The sequence below is a fragment of the Anser brachyrhynchus genome (genome assembly GCF_964034855.1).
Source record: "Anser brachyrhynchus genome assembly, chromosome: 27".
In the NCBI taxonomy this organism is placed as follows: Eukaryota; Metazoa; Chordata; class Aves; order Anseriformes; family Anatidae; genus Anser; species Anser brachyrhynchus.
Genome location: NC_137720.1, coordinates 4,536,524 through 4,559,282, shown reverse-complemented (window position 1 = coordinate 4,559,282; position 22,759 = coordinate 4,536,524). Strand labels below are relative to the sequence as shown.

Here is a 22,759-nt window from a genome sequence, read left to right as displayed (position 1 = left end):
GAAGGGGCTTGGGGGGTCCTGGCCTGAGGGGAAGGGGCTTGGGGGTGGGGTCTGACCTGAGGGGAAGGGGTTGGGTCTGAGGGGAAGGGGCTTGGGGGGTCCTGGCCTGAGGGGAAGGGGCTTGGGGGTGGGGTCTGACCTGAGGGGAAGGGACCTGGGGGGCTTGGGTCTGAGGGGAAGGGGCTTGGGGCGTCCTGACCTGCGGGGAAGGGGTTTGGGGGAGTCCTGGCCTGAGGGGAAGGGGCTTGGGGGGTCCTGGCTTGAGGGGAAGGGGTTTGGGGGACATGAGTCTGAGGGGAAGAGGTTTGAGGGGGTCCTGGCCTGAGGAGAAGAGGTTTGAGGGGGTCCTGGCCTGAGGGGAAGGGGTTTGGGGGGTCCTGGCTTGAGGGGAAGGGATTTGGGGGTCTGGGTCCTGCCCCAAGCAGAACCGTAGCCTGCTGAGTTCCTTCCTCCCTGGTTCCTTCCCACAGGAAGACGATGCTGAACGACCTGCTGCGCTTCGATGTGAAGGACTGCTCCTGGTGCAGGTGGGTCGCCCTGCACAGCTGCCCGCAGGGGTGGGGGAGATGACTTTCTTTCTCTGCACCCCTGGTCTGGGTGTAAAAAGCTGGGGCTCTACACAGATCATCCAGGAGGAAGCGTCTTCCCCCCGCCCCGGTGCGGTTGCAGTTGGGCCTTCGCAAGCCCCTTGGTCTGGTGTGTGACAGAGCCTTCAGGGAGGCTGTCAAATGCAGCCAGCTCCTGCCAGGGGAGGCTGGGCAACACAGCGGTACTTGGAGCTGTGCGCTGGCACCGTTTGTGCAGTCTGAGAGTGCCAGAAGGGCACGTGGGCAGAGGGACGGGGCTGCTGCAGCCCCTCGGGCAACAAGAGGTGTAGAGAAGGGCTCATGGATGCCTTTGCTTTGCTCCCTCATTCTGGACTGTGCGATCTGTGTTGTCTTACCTGGGCCTTACTCGATATCTCCGCCAAAGAGATTTCATGTTCATTATGCTGTCTCTGCTTGCGGTGCTTAGCCTGTTATGAAGTCCTAGGTAATATAATTTAAGAAACCAAAACCAGTGAAAATAGTCAAGAACAGTAGATTAACTTTTAACAGTTATATTTCCCATTGAGTCTGCATAATAACTTTGAGCGCTTGAAGCATGACAAGGGGTGTTTGATTGCTGCTGTTCTAAATGTTGTGCAGGGCTTTTACCACGGGGACCCCGCCAGCACCACGGTATCACCACTCAGCTGTGGTCTATGGGAGCAGCATGTTTGTGTTTGGTAAGACAGTGGCAGATTACGGTTATGCATGTTTGGAATGATAAATGTGTTGGTATTTTAAAAATGAAATATTTTTAGGAAGCCTCAAAGGATCTTATTCAGTAGAAAGCCTAGTATTTTTCCATGGCTGGCTGTGATTTCAACTTTAGCTTTGAAATACTTTTGCTTCTTTGTCTAAAGCAATGCAAACTTGAAGCTCATTGCCATGGTGTTTCTGTAGGGCTAAGAGCGAAGAAGTCTCCCATCTGCAGTAGTCCAGTAGTTAAATAGCTTCTCTCTGTGTTGTCTGAACTTAAGTTTTCTTCTCATATGCTGACTCTAAGCATATGTGCTGTATTGGGTTTGAGTCTAATGGAATTGTTGTTGCTCAGGTGGCTATACTGGAGACATTTATTCCAATTCCAATCTGAAGAATAAAAATGATCTCTTTGAATATAAGTTTGCAACTGGACAATGGACAGAGTGGAAGACTGAAGGAAGGTAAGGAAGCGACATTATTATCCTACGCTTCAGGATTCTGAGCATCACTCAGCAACCATTAAAATGGCACATAGAATTAGTTACAATGTTAGTATTAAGGCTATAAGACTGTTTCTGATATGCTTTCTTAATTAAAGTTTCTTGAAGACTTCATCTTTTGATCTGAAGGCCTACATTCCAGAGTGTACAAGATTGGAAATTTGACAAAACCGTTCTTCACGTTTCATTTCTGGGTCAGAAGGGATGGGAGCAAAGGAAATGATTTCTTTTAAATTCCCTTTTTCATGGATAGCATGAAATTTGTTGATTCCATATGGCTTCAATTTGTTTTTGTCATAAAACAAATTGAAGCTTATTTGTAGTTAAATGTACACATTCCTTTCTTATTAAAATTTGACTTTCTTGGAGCATACTTACTTGAAGTGCATTAAGGTGATGCGTGTTCACACAAATTCAGAAGCAGATGAATGAGTTGACATGTGTTTGCATCTATTGGATGGAGGTTCCCATGATACAATTTTCCAAGGGAAAATTAAATACAGTAACTCGTTATTTCTTCAAGTTGGCTATGCGCATTTCAGGTTGTTTGGTGGCTCTAGTGTAACTTGCAGAAATGGGTGAGGAACACACACTCTGTTCTTGAGTTACTGTTGCTCACTGCTCATGAGTATATGTTACATTTTAAAAGGTAGACTACATTAGTAATTTCTCTTTCTGGTTCTTCTAGTAACTTCGGACCTTTCAGATAGTAATTGTTATTTATATTTTATGAATTCAAATGTCCTTCTCTTTCCCCACAGCTGAAGTTGGCTGATTTAGTAAAAGCAATTCAAATTAGGAGGGAGAAATCACATGACTGATCTTTTATCATGGGCTCTGTATTTCAGGAATGCCCGCGCTATGCTGTCCCCAGTAGTCTTTTGAACCCTGTCCATGATTTCACTTACGTGTTCCATCCTCTTAGTGCATGAAAACCTGCATGGGATTTTTATAACGTTTGTAGTTTTCCGCTTTGCTGTAATGATAGTGCTATTAATCGTCCCACTGCTTTGCTACCTTAGATAAAATACTTCAGAGTATTTGGAGCATAACAAGCAATTTGTTGGTTTATTTTTTTTCCCTGTATGTGATGAGGTAGTTTAGTGATGGAAGGAGAGAATAATGTTCTAAAATGTACCCATCAGAAGCTTGCTTTGTGTTTTGAGGATGTATGACAGAAGCAATTTCCTGGCTGAGGCAGTTTGCGTAGGGGGCTTTATTCTTGTTACCTGTGCATTTTGCCTATCGTGCAGATCCTTCTTACAGCACTTCCGTAGGTAATTAAGACTTTTTTTTTTTCCTCAATTGCAGGTTACCGGTTGCGAGGTCAGCTCATGGTGCAACAGTGTATAGTGATAAGCTGTGGATCTTTGCGGGATACGATGGCAATGCACGGTATGTGGAGGGATCGCTCTCTCCTTGGTCGCTTGTGTAAAATCCCAGTCACTGGCTTTTCACATCTGGAGAGACATTTTCGTATACCGAGTGCTTTTAACAATAATGGGAGCTTTGCTAAACCTCACTGTTGTTGAGCATTAGATTTTTGCAGTTCACCAGTACGTGTTGAAATAAGTATATGTTTAAAAGCTAAAAAGCTGGTGACTCAGAATGGCTGTGGATGTACAGTTTGACAGCTTGCTTGGTTGCAAAGATGCTAAATGGTCTTTGAAATTTGGCAAATGAGCATTTCTTAGAAGATACCCGCTACAGGCCTCCTGATGTTGCTGAAAACTGACAGAACAAAGCCTGGGTTTTCTATGAAGTCATATAACACAACTGAGAAAACTATGTGAGCTTTTTCTTTGAAAATACGTGATACCCTTGGTGGGATATTGCGCTGAAATATCAAGATTATTTAGATTGAAGGCAGATGAGATGTTAGATGAGAAAGGACTGAAAAGGAGTGGTACTGAGAAGTTAGGGAGAGCCTGGTGCTTCGTTCCAGATTCCAGCTCTTCACATGTGCTCTCAGTCCATCAGGGAAGAGTCAGTTCTGAACATGCGATTTTTTAAAATTTTTTTTTTGTCTTGGTGAAGTTGGGAAGTTTTTTATGTTGATGCACGATATCTGCATCGTGAGAACACACACAGATTGGCACACACTAGGAGATGCCTCAAGTTGCCGGGTGCCTCTTCTGAGGAGAATCTGTAAAAAAGCTTCTCAGTCTCCACCAGAACCGACATTAATGTGAAGAAGCAGATGGGATCTTTCCTTTGTTTCTGAAGGAAGAATTGGAGAAAGATGCATGACTGTGGAATTGTTCTGTTCCAATTTAGGAAGCTCCCCATGGGCCCTGGGTAGCTGGAAGGAGAGACTGGGTGAGAGGAGCTATCTAATTTACCAAGATCGTGCTAAAAATGTCTTTTTGTGGAACATGAGCCTCCAGGCAACTCTGAACAAAAGAAGCATTTGTAGTCGTCTGCAAATTACTTGTACTGGGAAAATCATAGTCAGATGTGTAGTAGCCTCTGATGTGTCACGTTACTCACTTCATCCTCTTTTATGTGTTTGGAGTAGGATTCAGCCACGTAAATAGTTACTGTGGTCAGTATCAGGAGTTAGCAGGAATGAGTGAAAGAAAGCACGATAATAAGGGGTATTTCTGTAAAAATCCCAAAGATTAAATTCTAATCCTTAAGCTCCAAGCAGAGTTGTTGTGTTAACTGTTGTGTATATGTAACCAGAAAGATGCTAAAGCAGGCTCTGGTGGTGGTATAAAATATAGAGTTAGAAATTTAGGTTTGTATTATTTTTTTTCTGCTAGCAGGAGATTCTTCCTGTTCAGGAGAAGGAATGCTGATAAAATACAATCTTTGTCTTTTCAAGTCTATGAGCTAAAAATAACAAAACAGAAAGTGTTTCCAGTCAGACTTTTTTGTGTTATAACACAGGTTAAATGACATGTGGACAATTGGCCTACAGGATAGAGAGCTAACATGTTGGGAAGAGGTAAGAAGCTTTAATTTGAAATAACGCAAATAACTTTTCTATTTTGGTTTTCACACACAATTACTTTAAATTTCCTATGCCAGATAGCATTGCTCTCTCTTCAGAATGTATTTGTCACATAGCTTAACAGCAGTTCAAGTTTGATTTTGTTTGTGTATCTGGAAAACACCAACAATCTATGAACATATGATTTCTGCTTGTGAGTCTGTGAGCTGGACCTCGACTGCCCGGGGCGGCTTTGCTATGTCCCCTGTAAAAAAGGATTGTGTTTCCCGCTTTAACCACTGCCATCAACAGGAATCTTGGCTGAGTGCCTGTCAAGATCAGAGAGAATCCCCATCGTTGCAGTGACAGAGGCTTTAGAAATACGGCCTCCCATCTTTTTTTATCCATGGTAAAATTAGTCTGTGCAGACCTGTAAACACAGCATTAATTGATTACCTATTGCCAAATTTATGGGGACTTGATTGCCTGCAAACGTTGCTACCATGTACCCTTATGTGCGGATGCACTGCGCCTTCCTACAAGCGTACTCCACATGTGTAGCTTTGCTCTACAAAATGTTTTGTTTGTTTATTTTGTACTTCATTATCTTTCAGATTGAACAAAGCGGTGAGATCCCTCCTTCATGCTGTAATTTTCCTGTGGCTGTTTGCAAAGACAAGATGTTTGTTTTCTCTGGCCAGAGTGGAGCAAAGATTACCAATAATCTCTTCCAGTTTGAATTCAAGGAAAAAATGTAAGTTTTTTTGCAGTTAAACTGCACAAAATCCACATAATCCTTGACTACTTAAGTTGAGGAATGCATGTACTTGAAGCTATTGAGGAAGAATACTACATCTTATGACTAGCAAGGATAGATTAAATAAAATATGGTCTGTTTTAATGAGGCTTTGTATTTTGCCATGTGCTTTGGCTAGGGCTTTTTCAGCAAATGAACAGAAAGTTTGGTAGATGTGCTTTAAGAAAGAAGGATGTATCTCAGTTTATTCTGAATCAAATGCCAAGTATTTTCTTCCTAAAAGTTGTTATGAATACTTGATTAAAAACAGACAGAGGTCCTGTAAAATACCAGTTCGCACTAGAATCATTAGGAAATGTGAAAGCACAGTATCTTAACATCTTGAGTATTCAGTTTGAGACATTTAGTGCGACTTGCTGGGAGTGCTGACTGTTGCTCTGAAAGTGTGACCCCTCTGGTGAGCGACAAATGCCGTAAGGTGGGCATGCAGATCTTAGGGTCTGTTCTGGGAACCTGCTCTGTCTGGTTACCAGTGGAACTGGCTGATGTGGAACCACAAGTGAAACAACAGCCAACTGCCTCAAATCCTTGGCTGAAATAGTGCTATCATCGTGAATAAGCAAGGCCTTGCCGAAACGTGCTACATAATCAGAATGCTGCCGTTTACTTGGAAGGGTTAGCTGTTAAAATGTGTGACAGTAGATCACTAATTCTTCCCAAGTTGTGGTCTTTGAGCTGCTGGGGTTTACATAAACATGTCTAGGTTAAGGAGACGCGTTGCCTTTATGACATTCTCAGCTGTTTAGCAACATGGAGCTGATGCAGGTCTCTGAGAAGTTTAAGGGGGTTGCAGTTGCCTGTGATTGTGTGGGTTCAGTAACAACGCTAATGGGCTTCTCTTCTTAATTTGTATAATCTGAGTGAGAGCGAGAAGCTGACTTTGAAGAGAAATGTGAAAGACGCACTCTGTTTCATGTTTGGTGTTTCAGCTGGACACGAATTCCTACTGAGCACTTGCTGCGGGGCTCCCCTCCTCCTCCGCAGCGGCGGTACGGCCACACAATGGTGGCGTTTGACCGGCATCTCTACGTGTTTGGTGGTGCTGCAGACAACACGCTGCCCAACGAGCTTCACTGCTATGACGTGGACTCTCAGACCTGGGAGGTTGTCCAACCCAGCCCGGACAGTGAGGTAAAACGTTCGGCTTTTGGTTTTGCTGACAGGTTACGGACATGTTTTTGACAAGGACAGGGGCTTTTAGTTAAATAATAGTAGTTCCTTCCCACTAATGGTTAAGCAGCTGAAGGATTATGGATAGCAGCCTGTGAAAGTTAGTCAGATTTACTATTAGTCTGCAGTCATGTTTAAAACTTTGCTTACTGCTGTTTAAAGAAATACCGTAAAAGACTTGCAATTCAAGTTGTGAGTCAGTCTGACAAAGATTAAGAGTAATCTCACCCTGTGGACGGGTAGTGATTATGCGATAAAATGTCGCTCTTTTTTCATAGCACACTGATAAATGCTCGTCTCTGAGATAACCTGGCACTGCAGAGCTGAAGTGCTGAGTGCGTGATATTAGCAAATGGGGTGGCCTCTAATCATCTCTTTCCCAGCATGCAAAAGAAAAATAGTTTTTTTGAAGCCTCTACTAATACACGTATTTCCTGGAGTTGGAATGGCTATGTTGACTGTATTTGGTCATTTTAATAGAATTTGCTTTAAGCCAATTGGCTTTAAGCCAATTTAAAATATTTCAGCTGATTTAGCAGTAGGTTTAGGGTATTTGTGTTAGCTGATGGGTGGTGAAGAAATGCCTAGATGCTTGTGTGCTCTCTAGAGAACTGTGGAGATTAAGGTTATACCGTAAAGGGATGAATATTACATGGATTAGGATCAAATGCAGATTTACTAATTTTGCCAGAATTGGTATGACAGAGGTACTTACATCTTTGACTGCTGCACTGTATTTTAGTTGTTTACAAAGATACATAATTCAGCATTTCATGAATAGGAAAATCCCATTTACACACCGCTTGTAAATTAACAATGGATGTGGGCCTGATTTTGAAAAATTATTTGACTATAAAGTATTTCAAGGTAGCCTATCTTATGCTTTATGAAGCTCATTTATTTTAACGTGAAATCAATAAAAAGGCATCCCCATTTTTAAAAGATGTGACCACCTTTGGGAAGGTAGATAACATTCTGTACCTACCACCTTTATTATTTGACATACAAGGCTTCCTCAAATATCGGTTCCTCACAGTACCATGCTTATCACTTTCAGGAGCAGAACTGCTGGCAGTGTTGTAAAACAGCACTATTACCTGATTTAGGCCCTACTAAAATGAATATGGCACTCCATATTTCAAAACTCTATTCATGGGCTGTCTCTAATCCCAGGCAGGTGTCTGTGCTGGTTTTGTGTGTTACCTTTTGAAGGTTCTTCTGCAGCTACGGTGTCCAGAGACTAATTTCACAGAAATAGGAAGTGACAATGAAGCACTGTTGAAACGTGATTGTAAATTTTCTAAAAAGACTGATTAACTGCAAGATCTGAGAGACTTTTGACATTTTAAATAAGTTCTAAATAATTTTATGTATTCCGGAATGATAAGTACATCATTTCTTGGAATTATTTTCCTGAAGTTTATATAGGCTTTTGGTAAAGACTTTTGACGGTGGCAGTAAATCTCTCATACCATACTACTCCCAGGACACTCTTTGAACTTGAAATTTCCTTTGTCATCCATATTTGTGAACAGAACGAATCCCATTACGTTGAAAAAGATCCCATTAAATAGAAGACAATGAGTGCAATGTTATCCCAACACTTAATTTCTGCTTCTATGTGAAATGCTGGTGACCTCTGTTAGTGTCCAGTAGCATAATCTGTCTTGGCCTTTGAAACAGTTGATTTTTTTTTTGGTGGATGGATTGGATGGCACTGGGGACGGTGTTGCCAATCCTCTTTAATATCTTCATAGATGACTTGGATGAGGGAATTCAGTGCACCCTCAGTAGGTTTGCAGGTGACACCAAGCTAGGAGAAGTGTCGATCTGCGGGAGGGTGGGAAGGCCCTGCAGTAAATTAAGTAGGACTCTAAAAAACACGTACAGCGCCAGTGCTCCCAACCGTAAAGGCTCCCCAAGGGAGTTGAGTGTACCTGAAGGCTTCCGCTGGGAGCACTTTTTGATGGGAGAAACTGGTGCCGTATGTGTTTTTTAGGGTCCTAATTAGGGTTAACCTTAGTTTTACAGTTAGGGTTTTTTTGAAAAGAGATAAGGTGCAGACCTCGACGGGATCTGTCAATGGGCAGAGGCCAGTGGGATGAAATTTAACATGGCTAATTGTCGGGTCGTGCACTTTGGCCACAACAACCCCATACAGCGCTACAGTCTTGTGGCAGGGTGGCTGGAAAGCTGTGCAGAGGAAAATGATCTGGGGGTGCTGGTCGATGCTCAGCTCAACATGATCCGGCAGGGTGCCCAGGTGGCCAAGAAGGCCAACGGCATCCTCGTTTGTGTCAGGAATAGTCAGCGAGCAGGGGCAGGGAGGTGATCGCCCCCCTGTACTCTGCTCTGGTGAGGCCGCACCTCGAGTGCTGGGTTCAGCTTTGGGCCCCTCACTACAAGAAGGACATCGACGCCCTGGAACATGTCCAGAGAAGGGCTACGAGGCTGGTGAAGAGCCTGGGGCACAAGTCCTGTGAGGAGCGGCTGAGGGCACTGGGGGTGTTTGGTCTGGAGAAGAGGAGGCTCAGGGCAGAGCACAATTTTGCTATTAACAGGGCTAGTTCCACGAAGGACATTGAAGCAGTTCTTGAGGACAGGCAGCTATCACGTATCAGGTGCTGTAGGTGCACTGAGACAGTCTTGCATTTTCTGCATTTTCTCTAAACGGGTAGAGCAAAGACTGGAAATGAGTCTGGCAGTGGACCTGTTTTAGTTCTCTGCTCAGGTCTCTCAGAATTGTTGACAGTGCTTTGCTGTGGCATGGAGGATTGGAAAATGACTTAAAAAACAGAAGAGAGGGTCCTAAATTGAAAAGAGATCAGCAGTTCAAAAATAAACCAGGAACTCCTCTGTTACGCTGTTAGGAAATCATAGTGATTGGCAAGACATGCTTTCTGAGCTGCACAGTTGCAATCCATATTTCCTCAGGCCTTTTCTTGGTACTGTAATATATGTACATATGTATTTTACCGAGCATGCAGAGCTATTCTCCATCTTTTCTCTGTTAGATGATTTTCACAGTTGGTGGTTCTTCTTTTCTAAGGCAGTTGGAGGAATATCAGGTCTGTGTCCTTTCTTGTCTGTATAACATTGCTCAAGCTTCTTGAGGTGCTGGATTTCCTTTATATAGGGCTATCAGAGAATTTAAAAATAATTTAAATAGATTTTCCTATTTCTTTGTTGCGCTTGATTTTTTCTACTGAACCCAAAATATCCTTCCCTTTCTAGCGAAGCTTGGAAGAGCACAAAAAATCGGCAGGCAGCAGGAGGGAAGATGCCCCATCTATCACAGTGGCCTCCCAGCAGACAGATGCACACGCACGCAGCAGCCACGGTTTGTCCTAGAGCAGAGGAGCATATTGCAGGCAACGGCAGGGAGCTTGAGGTCTGGCAGGGAAGCACATCGGCGCTGACCCCCTTTGTGTGTGCAGTCACACAGAATCAAAAATGGTGTTTGGAAACAGCCACCTGCATCGTAGAGGACAAGGTCCTGTTGTAGGAACAGGAAGAAAATTCTGCTTCCTCACAAAGTGTTAGGAAGGTGAGGTTAAAATGCGTATGGGTTGCTGCCCTCGTACCAGGCTAATTGCCATTGACTCCCCAGTGACTGCAGGTACTAGCAAGCAGCCTGCCTTTCCTAAAGTTAAAAGAGAAATTTCTTAATGCTTGGCTTGTGGAACATTTTAGTTTCACAATTAGGCGTTTCAAAGCCAAGAGCAACATACAGTTCTGACTTTCAAAGCTCTATTATTTGATTTACTTTTCTTTTTAATAAACAAAAAAGGAGGTTAATGTGTTGGTAACCTTCTCTGGCTTACTTTGAGGCACAGTTCTGGAGTTCTTCAGATGGATTACTGTGATATGGTTTGTGGGCAGCTAAGAAGGATTAAAAGTACTTACTCATCCTGCCATGGATGAGTCTGCCACAGTCTCCCTGTGCAGAGATCAGTTACACCCGCTGAGGTATCTTCAGGCAAAAGAAACATTATTATGTGAACAAAAGTCTGAATTCCTGCAATGAGGCCCCTGACAAGATCTCATTGCTTTCAGATGTGGTGAGCGTAGTTGCCAGGGTATCATATTCTGCTATTAGAGATAAAATTTGGCATTTCACAGTCTCAAGAGAAGACCGATACTTCGTATGATAGTAAATAAAATGCAGTGTTCGGGGCTGCATCCTTTTTAGAAAATATTTTTTTAAAAATCAAAATTGTCATACCAGTGACCTTTTCAAGTTTGTGCTCAGTAAACTAGAGAGACATCTAGAAAAAGACGTGATTTATTTTAAAAAATGATTATTAGACTATAGTTAAGATGGTTATGCACCTTGATTTCTTTTTGTCAAGTCTGCATTCATATCCTTTCTGAGTGATGTTTATGATGTGCTCTTACACAATTATCCCAGAGAAAGAAAAATTCAGGCTTATGTGGATGCTAGGCAGGAGGCATATATTTCTGTAGCTCACTTACCAGGAAGAAACCAGAACAATGCAGTATTAACATGACTCACGTTAAACGGATATAAGGCTGGATAAGTGAAAGATTTTAACTAAGGTTTTGGATGAGGAGTGGTTACTCTGCATGTGATTCTGCTTAGATCCCTTAGAGACCCCTTCTTGTTGTCGCACTATTGAAAACTTTTGTCAATGACCTTGAAAGAAAACAGGAAATCACGGCTTCCCCCTGGTATTTTCTAATTGTCTGGAGTTTTAATGATTAAAATAAGAGGCCACCCAGTGATTTGGATTTCTTGTTAAGGTAGGCACAGACAAACGACATATTTCAGTATGTCTGTAAAGAAACATATCTAAGAACAGGATATGTGGTCTATGCTTAACTGTTTCCTGTAACAGTATCCTAGGAAACAATGACTTAAAAACTTTAGTCATTGTGGGTAGCTGAGACAAGCTCCCTGTAATGTAAAATGGCTGGAAGTGCTAATGATATTCTTGGCTCTACCAGCTGACATAGCGTAGCATCGTTTAGTAACATAAATACATTACTCTTGTGTTCCTTAGATAAATCTTCCAGTATAATATCTTACCATCTTGTGTTTACAGATCAAGGCGGTTGTTCAGAGAAGAAATCTGAAAATGATTAAAATCTGGGAAACATAGTAAAACAGCTGTGTAGCATAGTCTTTATAGGGAAAGTTTAGGAAATTAATTCTTCACTGGCCTACTTGGGAAACTAGAGGTTTTTTAATCTATTGGTAAAATATAAAGCAAGATCCAGTGGCTTCAAGTTGAAACTGGAAATATTCAGTCTAAGAAAAAGAGAAGGAAATAAAAGTTTACAGGTACAGTGAAGAATGAGAGTAATGATTCGTTGGAACATTTTATCAGAGTTCTTTGGTACATTCTTCACTACTTCTAAAACAGGCTGTGATATTTTCTAAAGAGAAAGTTTTCCAAGAAGAAAGGCTTCAGTGCTGCTTCAAGGAAGTCTTGTAGGTTGTTTTATACAGGAAGTCAAATTGAGATCCCAGAAGTACAATTACAGTAATTTGATCTTTGAATACACATCAGGGTTCCAAAAAGAAGCAAGTGTTCGGTCACTTGATCTTTGTAATCTGCTGCTGGATTGCAGTATGCGGGCCTTTGAGACATGTTCATTGGATTCGGCAACACTTGCTCTTTAAACTGTGCCTAATCCTCTCTGATGATTTATACATTAAGACTACTTTTTCAATTTTGCAACATATGTATAGAAATTATTTTAAAAGAAAATGAGTTTAGTATTAGTAGAGTAATCTTCAAGTAAATTACAGATTGGCTCGTATTCCAACCTTTGCAGTGATAGCGGTATGTGTTTGAATGTTATTGTTAAAGAACTAAGCTCTCAGTTTCCATGCTGTATTCTCTAGTGAATATCAAGTGGAAAAAATCTCATTTTCAGCTGAGTGGAATATCAAATCATGTGCACTGTCCCGTCCCCTATTACTTACCACAACCACAACTACAAAATCTCTGGAAGAGCTGATATCACACCAAGCTTACTCATATTTATGACTTTGTATCTAGTGCTTTATCCTGTGTTTCAGTTTCTTCATCATGGTCTTCAACTTTTAGGTTGCAGACAAAATATTTTCAACTTACTAACAGAATTGCAGTGTTGAAGATTTCATGAGAAGTTTTTAGAAAGCTGCTGCTGGAAATCTTTAAGAACTGGTTAAATGAACGTCTCTCAGGAATGAAATATGTATTGTTGACCCTGGTTGGGACAGAGGAATGGAAATAACCTTTAATGAGGCCCTTTCTAGGTATCCGTGATAGAGTTTTAATTCCTTATCTTCTTGTATGGTACAATCAGGAAAATAAGAGGGGAAAGGAAAAGCTAAATTTCCATCTTAGACATAAATTAAATTTCCATCATAACAGGAGCTTAGCTAGAGTTTCATACCTGGAGTATGTTAAAGAACGGGAGGGAATCTTAAAATCACAAAAGCAGGTTGGTTGGAAGGGACCTCTGGAGTTCTCGAGTCTAACCTCCTGTTCCCAGCAGGTTCGCTTAGGGCAGGTTGCCCGGGACCTTGCCCAGTGGAGTTCTGTGTGTTTCTAAGACCAGCGATCTTCCTGCTCAAGGAACAGCCTCTTCCTGCTCCTGTTGCAGTGTTTGTCCTCCATCATGGTAATAGGTGTCTTCCCTTCATACCAAGTCAGAATTTCCCATGCTGTAACTTATGTCCGTTGCCTGCTGTCTTTCCACTGGGCACCTCGCAGAGGAGTGTCTCCTCTGCACTCCTCCTGTCAGTACTTTCAGACAGTAAGGTATTTCCTTCAAATTTTCTTCTCTTTACAGAACAAGCCTTCACTCATCATGTGCTTCAGCCCTATCATCTCGTTAGCCTTGCACTAGACTTGTTCCAGTAGGTCAGTGCCTTTGTTGTACTGGAGAGCCCAAAATTGGGCAGAGTACTTCAGATGACATCTCGTAACTGCTGAACACCGGAGGGAAGATGACTTTCCTCAGCCTGCTGGCTAAATGTCTGCTGATACAGCTGAGGATGCTGTTGGCCTCCCTGCAGGAGAACACTGCTCACTCCTGTTAAGCTTGTTCTCTACCAGGACTGCCAGGTTTTTCCTGCAAAGTTGCTTTCCAGGCAGACAGTCCCCAGGCTGTATCATTGCAATGAATTATTCTGTCCCAGGGACGGGACTTTGCATTTGCCTTAGTTGAACTCCATGAGACAACCATCAGCCCGTTTTTCCACCCTAGGTAAGTCCTCCTGAAAAGCAGCCTTGAGCATTTCAACCGCTGCAGACAATTTGATGTCGGCTACAGATGTGCTGAGAATGTGGTGCCCTCCGCTAACCTGTCAAGCCAGTCATCATTTTGCAGAAGACAATCAGAGTAATTAGGAAAGAGTTATTTGGTAAATCCTTGCTGACCGTTCCCAGTCATCTCCTTCATGTGGTGGAAGTAGCTTCCAGGAGGGTTTGCCCCATCACCTTCTCGGGACTGAAGCTGGGATTGACCGGCCTGTGGTTAGCTGCCTGATCCTGCTTAAAGGTGAAAGAAGCCTTTACCCAAGCTGTGTTCCTAGGTTAACATCTTGCAAGAGTTTTAAAAGCAATAGGTACTTCGTGGATTGTAAACAGCACTTTGTTTACTGTCTAGTGCCGTAAGCCATCGTTGTCTAGAACAGATGAGTCCATTGCCTTATTCTTAGAAAGGAATAACTTCTGTTCCTTAGAAAGGAATGACTTTCTAAGGAAGGGCACAACAAAGCAATTCAGCAGTTCCATTCTACTTCCTTGCACATTTGCAGAGCTCTGACCTATTGAAATTCACTATAAAATGGTTCTGTTCCAGTTTTGCCTGGAAAGTTTATAGATTTTCTGCACTCAGCATGTGAAAATATTTTTAGTCCCTAAATCCCCTTGAACTTAATAAACATCCAAAGCTCTGTCTGCCCATCTGTTTGAGCATTTTATGCTGCTGCCTAGTATGATAGTGCAGAAGCATCTCTTGAGTGTAATCAGCTACTAGTAATGACTTCCTATTTGGACTTGGAGCTTATGGTTTTCTTCCAGTTTCAGAGGAAAAAAAAGATTTTAATATATTTATTTTTTTATCTTTATGTTGGTTCACCAGATTTGCTTGTTGATGGCTTTAGGTCTTTTTATTTCATTTTGGCTTGGAGTTGTTAGTGGTAGTGGATACTCATCGATGACCCTAGGCTGCGAAAGAGGTCTGGGCTTTGGAGTTCAGCGCAACGATCAGCTTGTTTAATACGTGCTCTTTCGCATATGGGGGCGAGGACAGAAGTTACACAATTAGAAATGCGTCCTATAAATACAGGATGGCGTTTGAGAAGCTGAGAGAATGAGGAAGAAGAGCCTTGAAATGTGGCTGCAGTGGATTTGATTTTAGCTATTTCTTAGTATTGCCCATAGTGTTGAAATTTCACTCTGAAAAGGGATGGAAAACGTTAGAAATGCTTTCAGAAATGAATAGGCAATGCAAGATAAACACTGGAAGCAGCACAGATACTCCCAGGCTGCAATAACAGTATGTATAGCTAATGTACTCTTCACGGCCAAGAGAAGGGATCTTACCACGACAAAGTTTGGAAGAGCTTCATAGAAACTTTTGTAACTGACCCAGATTTCTTGACAGAAGTACCGAGGAGCTGCGTTTGGACCACGAGTAGGGCCGGCTGAGCGCTTGGCCGCAAGGAGCAGCCAACGCGTGGCGTAACAGGCAAGCTTGGCTGTTACTAGCTGTAGAAAGTTTTACTTTGTCCTCTTCCAAACACGTTAGCTAGCTTTGACTTGAGGTCCAGGTTGTCTCTTTGTGGTGCTTCGTCTGCGCCGTTTTTTGATCAAGCCAAATTTGGGAAATCTGTCTCCGACTATGGGAATATCTGAGATATTGCCTCTCTGCCATCTTTGTTCATGATCTGAATTCTTCCTGATTGCAATAAACAAAATCCTTAGCTTCTCACGGAGAGCCAGTGGAGGAAGAGGGCAGACAAAAAGGAATTAATGCTTAAGGTTTTAATTGCTGTGTACATCTGTTGTTGCAAAAAGCATAAGCGAACTACATGGCTAATCTGTTGAATAGTTCAGTCACAGTGGTAGGCTGCAAACAAGACTCTGATGCTTCTCTGGGCCGATTCTGAATGTTCTGGATATATGGGCGTGATCTTTTGGAGCTTCAGCTGCAGGGGGACTCCTGCTCGGTGTCCAGTCTCTCATGCCTCCCATCTGTACTTTTACACGTTACCGTTTTTAATCTCATAACCAGGTTTCCCATGCAGAAATGGCTGAGAGAGTATCTGCCCCAGAAGAAGCTCCTTCCTTGCCCTCAGAAGAACGTGGTTTAAAAAAGTCTCGGGATGTATTTGGTTTAGATTTCGGCATAACAACAGTTAAGCAGCCACCCACAGCAGACTCAGAGGTAAATAAAGAAACATGCAGAAGTGGGAAAAAAAAAAAAGGGCAAATTAAATTCTATTCTAGGAGAGAGAAATAAATTTCGGTCTTATATATACTTTCTCTCCTCCACTCCTTTTTTTTTTTTTTCTCCTTGAATTTATCTGGAGACTTTTCACCTTAAGCTGTAATCTAAGAACCACTTAAGCTTCAATTCTGCACATGAGTTCTAAATTGCTTATAGAAAACTGTTATAGACCCCTGAGTGAAAAGTATTCATTTGATTTAATTCTACTTTTACATTGATTCAACTTGATTCGTTAAGGACTTTAAGTAAAGCTGAATGTATTCCTGGTGAGGTTAAAATTGAAACCAATGAGTTTATGTAGAGGTTTGCACAGGTTTAATTAAGTTCATTTTAAAGTATGTGGAATCAGCACCAGAGTTGATGCTCAGGGCTCTAATCTCAACTATTTGAATGATTGCTAGGCTCTAGCACAGAGAGAAGCAGAACTAATGCACCGCTTTGTAAGTCAAATCAGAACCCCGAGGAGTGCCACAGGACAAGCTCTCAATTTGTGCTGTCTAGACTGGGTATTGAAATGAGTTCTGAGTGCAAGAAATGCCCCAAAAAAAAAGTTCTGAAATACTTGCATTTTGAAAATGATGGTTTAAATCATGGCAGCAGCATGGAGAGGTATACTGGAAGGGAAGAAAGGGTGACTGATGAGATCTGCTCTTGAAAGCAAAGATTCCAGCTTGAAAGGAACCTCAGATTGCAAATCCCATTAACCTTAAATAGGGAAAACACTTCGACGGATGAAGCAGGGCAGTGTGTCGTGGGGAGTGGTGCCAGCCCGGATCTTGAGAGCTGTCAGGATTGAATCTAAAATTCTTTCTGTCAGGCACTGCTAATAAAGTAAGGAGATCACGTTGATTGAGAGATAAGTATGGGACCTAGGGGTGACAAATACATTCAGACTGGCAACGCACCTGCGGTTTTAGCAGTCTGGTGTGTGCTCTGAGCAAGAGGGACAATAGCTGCCTGGATTCAGGTGTGAACCAAGTTCCACCAGCAACTCCCTTACTGAAACTCCCTTAAGAAACCCGTACTGAAATCACAGTTACTACAAATAAAAACTGTGGTTTGCATAAATTATCTAGCCTGCCAGACTCAAGTTGTATTTTTAGAGTGCCGGTTTCAGGTATCAGCTGTTATACCAGGAGGGCTTTACCAGTGGGTGTACTGGTGTACCTTTGTCATTAAACATACCTTACCCAGGCCTAGCTGTAAGGTGTTGTGCCTCTTTTATCATCATAATCCTGAGTGCACTTCTCAACGTTGTTATCTGGAATATTTACGCAAAGCTACCTCAAGGAAGGGTTGTCATAATCAGATGAAAAGTGAAGGCATGGGAGACAGTGAGGAAGCATCTGGTGGACAACACGACTGGGAAAGTTCTGGCTCTGTCCTTGTGAAAGCAGCCCGTCTCGGCTGCCTTTACACAAACGTGGCTTTGGAAATAGGAGGAATTAGAAGGCCATGCAGTTGCAGACCTCGTTGGACGTGGTGAGGTAGCTCGTGCGACCAGAACGGTGGGCTGGGAAGGTGAGGAGAGAGGGTTGTGCTCCATGCGAGGGAGCGCCTGGAGCTTTGCCTTGGAACGGGTGATGAGCCAGGTGGGAGCTGATGGGCAAGGCTCAAAGGGTAGACCAGCGTGGATGACACTGGGAAGTTTTTGAGCTTTTTTCCCAACACCAAAATGAGAATAACCAACACATACTTATGTCACAAGCGTTTGGGGACAGTTGACTCATAAAAGAAGATTAGGATGAATGTGTTGCACTGCAAAACAAAAGCTTAACTTCTTATTTTCTTTACACTGACTTAGTTCCTCTGAAAGCAGCCATTCCTAACCATAACTTTGGCTTATGTTGTTGTGAGCAAGGAGTTGCTAACCATGTATTTGAGTGATAGTTGTGTTGTCTGAGGCAGTTCGGATACACCACACCTTTATTTGCGCAGATGTGCGGTCGGATATGTGGACCATCAGGAGCATCCCTAGCAAAGCAGTAAGAGCAGTCAGCAAACGTGACCCCAGCAAAAAGCTGAAAGAGCTGGAGATGCCTAGTGAGGGAGAGATGCGAGGTGAAGCACGTATTTTGAAATGCATGAACAGTTGCTGCAGAAAGCAGAGGAAAGCTCTTTTCTGTGTTTCTAGTGAGACGGACAAGAGTTGGTGACATTGATGCTTAAATCACAGCAAAGAAGATGCAGCACAAGTACTAGCTTTAACAGGAAGAAACACAATACACCTTTTTCTGCCTGCCCAGTTACTTGTAGGAGAGTGATTGCGTGTTGAAAATCAGCGATTCTGTACTCTCATTCAGGCTCAGACAAGGGATTGTGGTCCGGTAGCTGCAACCCTGTCATGCTCAATGCTGGCCTTCACAGTCTTAGACAGGTTTCCTCCATTAGACACTCTGATTCTCGTCCCACCTTTGCATGAAATGACCTTCTTGGTTTTTTTTGTTGTTTTTTTTACCAAATCAGATTTGACTGTGTGCATTAGTACAAGGGATGAGACTTCTTTCAGTACTGAGGAAAACCCAAGTATAAAAATACCTGCATAAAAGAAGCTCAGATTGAGTAGGTTACGCACTACCTGAATTACAGCCGGGCTCTCAGCCCCAGGGAGGACACCTTGCGTGGTTTCTCCTGTGCACGGTCTGTGAAACACAGTCTGGGGACGGTGAGCAGAGCGATGGCTGGTATCTCTGCTGTTTAAAATAAGGCCACACAACTCCAGGACCCCAGTATCGAATGTGGCACGTAGCTTTTGTGGCTCCGTTTCAGATTTTGTAAATTCTCTCATCTTCTTTTCTCCAGAGTCCCATGCTGGGAGGCTTTCTGGCCATCCCAGCTAGCAAAACAGTTATTATTTCATACCTGTTCCATTTAAGCCGTACTTGGCTTGAACACATTCAGCAGCTGATTCTGTCAGCTTGGGAGGTCTCCCAGTAAAAGATTGAAGATAGGGCAGGATGTTTTGGCATCTGGCACTGGACTGGGGAGCATGCAGCCCGGCGTGCCTCTCTCCAGCTGTTCACTCTCCTGAGCTCTTTGAACCTTTCTGCTTTTATTCGTTTTGTTCTGAATATTTTCTCCTCGCTACTTTTCCATTCCTGGAATGGAAGGAAGGATGTTGGGTTAGCGTCCTGCGTGCAGGAGGACGTGAGCACCCAGCCCTGAGACTGCAGAGCCCGAGGAGGATTCTTCTTCGTGGCCCCTGTTTTCCAGCACTGCCTGAGCCCTCCTCTCGCCTCTGAGGTTGGGCAGGTGATGTTTTCTGTCATCCTGGATGACTGGGAACGCCAGGTCTCTAGTGTAGGAGCTGCTTTCCCGATAGGTGAGACTAGGATGCAGTCACCTGGGCTGTGCCACGCACATCATCTGAGCTCCGTCAGCAATTCCTGGGCGAGGTACGTTCACATTTTAGAAAACCGGGCTTTTTAGATCTGAGAATTCCCCGTGACGGGACGTCCAGCATAACCCCAGTTAAGTTGTTCCAAACTGTTGATGACACGCACTGAAATGTAGGAAGGTGACTACCTGCCGCATCCGATTTTCTGTGGCCAGAGCCTCGGTCCTGGGGGTGCGTGGCCGTGGCATCGGGCGCTCAGCAAGGCTGCAGCCACAGCGCGAAGTTCTGGGCTGGCTCGAATTCTGCTCGTCCGATTCAGCAAAGCAAATATCCCGAGCCCCTCGGCTGCAGAATGTTTTGATGAACTGTGTATGGCCTTCCTTTTTCTGGGTTATCCTACAATATGTACATTTCTCTTAGTATTCGGTTTAAGAATGCAACATGCGTATTAAAAAAATAGGCTTGTGTTGATTGCTTAAGTTAATTAGTAAATGGCAAGGCTCTGCTTACTTGACCGCTCTGGTACCAACCGTTACAAAAGAAAAGTCATCATTATAGTGTTCCTTACAGATTGTTTGAGTTAAATATGATGTGACTAGCAAGTGAAGTGTTACTTGATTAAATACTCAAATGATTCACGTTTCCTTTCTGGTACCGATTGTGAAAATGCTATAGTGGGTTTTTTTTGACTGGAAAAAAAGTAAGTGGTTTTTAAACGTAATGGCTGACTTTTTAGAAGCAAATCCTTTGGTATTAAAGAATTAGATTAAAAACAAAGCTAAAGTATCATTTATTTGAGGAAAAAAAAAAAAAGGCAGGGAAAATGACCTGAATAAGTACGAGCCAGGTGGCCTGCATTTGATCTCTGACAGTTGATTTTTGTTGTGTGGGGTTTTTTTTGTTCGTTTGTTTGTTGTTTTTTTTGGTTGTTTGTTTTTTGATAGGAGAGCCAGTTTCAAGAAAGATAATACAATATAACTCATGGCAGCTCATCTGGTTTTGTAAAAATAGGTCTTGGCAAGCAGAGTTCGTATTTTGGAATGAGATTGGAGCTTTGGTTGATAAACTCACTGGTGTCTTTTTAACCTAATATAATATGTTTGATTAATTAAATAAGATGTACTGACTGAAAAATGAGATTACTAGTATGAGTGAATGCTGGCTGTATAAAACAGACTATATTTGCAGCACTACCATCCTCTTTTGGAGACGTATCAAATGGGTGCCAGCAGGAATTTACCAGTAGACCAATATTATTCAGTAATCTTCCCGTAGCAGTATTTTTTAGCACTAAGTTCCAGTGTTCTTTAATGATGTATCCATGGCATATGCTGGAGACAGAAGGTATCTTGTTTATCCAGAGCAATCTCGATGGCTTGCCGAACTGGTGCAGGCAAACATAAAGCGAGCAAAACCGTGGCTGTACACCTGAGAATTAAAAATACAGGTACTGGTTGCCGTATGGGGGATTGGATCCCTGCAAGCTGTAGTTTGAAGAAAAAGAAAAAGTCATGCAAATTCTGGTGAGCAGCAAACTAAATGAGACCATTGTGTGACGCTGTGGTGAAAGGGATAATTTGGTGGTAATGAAAAATGCCAGTCAGCATGGCTTCATGGAAAATATGCCTCTCCAGATAAACATAATATTGTTTCATGTTTGAGTTTACTTGAGTGGTGTCTATAAATATGTACAAGAAGAGAAGATTTCTTATACCAGAGGGCTTTTTACTTAGTAGGCAAAGATTTAATGAGATTTGCTGCCTGGGAAACATAAGAAGCCTGATCAAACTAGGGAAAAAAAGTTACTATCACCACTCGAAGGCTTTATATAGATATCTCAGTGAGATGTGCTGCTTCGCTCGGTACCATTTGTGTAACCTCAGAAGAAATAGGAAAGAAAAACGTGGTAAGAGGACCACTGCAGGTTTGACTTGCAGGGACTCCTTCCCACTTCAGGAATCCACGGGGTGAAGCATGTGTTGGATGAGGCGGTGTGATCCCTCAGTCCCTCGGTCCTACGAGCAGCTGGGGCAGCGTGGGGTGGCTTTGCTCCCTGGGGGTCTGGCTAGTGGTGGCCGGGCTCCTTGCGGAAGGGAGGCTGGGCCACCGCTGGGTGGCTTTGCCTCGGTGGGCTGCAGGGAAGGGGCACGCTTACCTTTTCAGTTCCAGACAATGCCCAGAATAAGCTCTAAATTTATCTACAGAACACGTTTTCAGAATCTGTTTGTCTCTAGAAGCGTGTTTGATTTTCCTATGTCAAACTTAGCTTTGAGTCATAGTTTTTGGTAAGCGGTGTATTTCGTAACAGTTGTGATATGGAGAGCCCTGCATATGTACAGTTCTGCTGGAAGGTGTAATGAACAGCTGTTTCTAAATGTGACTGGCAAGTGTGTTCAAGGAAACGATCTTAAAATAAAAGAAATGTCAGCCTTAGGATGCAAGCGGTCATGTTGCTTTAGGCTATGAAGATTTTTTTTCCCTTCTCTCTGTTGATCACTTACAGGCCCTTTTTCTTGGGAGAAAAAAGGATGTTTTTATTTATTCACTCACGTATTTTGTCCTTTTCTTTCCCTAGTTACCCAGTGGGCGACTTTTCCATGCTGCAGCTGTTATCTCAGATGCTATGTACATCTTTGGCGGGACAGTGGACAACAACATTAGAAGTGGAGAAATGTACAGGTTCCAGGTAAATGTACCGGTTCCAGGTAACTCACTGGTAAACAGACCGAATGTTCACATCGTTTCTGCGCGAGTCCTCCTTCCATCTCCCGACACAGAGGAGTCTCTGGTTTGGCTCACTGCGAGCTTCATGGCTCCCCTTTCACATCCTTCCTGCAGGAAGCCTTTGCATTTTCAGATCAGCTGTCAAAAATTAAGGTGTATCTCTAAAATCTTCTGAGAAACGTTACCTGAACAGACATTTTGGTAAGGCTAAGCTCTCCAGTGCCTTCTAAAGTCTTAGGTCATGACAACTTATTTTGACAAATAGTGAGTATCAGAGAGGATTTGTCAGGATGTTTCTGAAAATTGACTGCTGTTCTCCACATACTGCCTGGTTCAGGGTTCTTAAGTCGGAACATTCGGTATTGAAGTTTTGTCTTGTTACAGCAGACCCCAGTGAATGTGGGAATTTAAAACTTTTCATTTTGCAATACTCACACCAGATCAATGCCCCCCACCAATAGAAAGTTTATTTTTTTTTTTGGCGTAGGACTCACAGACAGGTTCTGGAAGCAGGTG

General features: G+C 42.9%; 1 protein-coding gene across 2 annotated transcripts in view; it reads left to right on the top strand.

The window, feature by feature from the left end:
* The window catches only part of LZTR1 (leucine zipper like post translational regulator 1), a 37,604-nt gene that overhangs the window by 648 nt on the left and 14,197 nt on the right, over positions 1 to 22,759 (top strand). The window contains exons 3-11 of one of the 2 annotated variants that reach the window (XM_080569035.1): positions 471 to 527; positions 1,188 to 1,267; positions 1,639 to 1,747; positions 3,098 to 3,181; positions 4,679 to 4,736; positions 5,336 to 5,475; positions 6,468 to 6,669; positions 15,967 to 16,119; positions 22,095 to 22,205. In XM_080569035.1, the coding sequence (XP_080425161.1) occupies positions 471 to 527; positions 1,188 to 1,267; positions 1,639 to 1,747; positions 3,098 to 3,181; positions 4,679 to 4,736; positions 5,336 to 5,475; positions 6,468 to 6,669; positions 15,967 to 16,119; positions 22,095 to 22,205 (994 nt within the window). The remainder of the gene's footprint in view (positions 1 to 470; positions 528 to 1,187; positions 1,268 to 1,638; positions 1,748 to 3,097; positions 3,182 to 4,678; positions 4,737 to 5,335; positions 5,476 to 6,467; positions 6,670 to 15,966; positions 16,120 to 22,094; positions 22,206 to 22,759) is intronic. The other variant, XM_080569034.1, reaches the window with a different exon arrangement.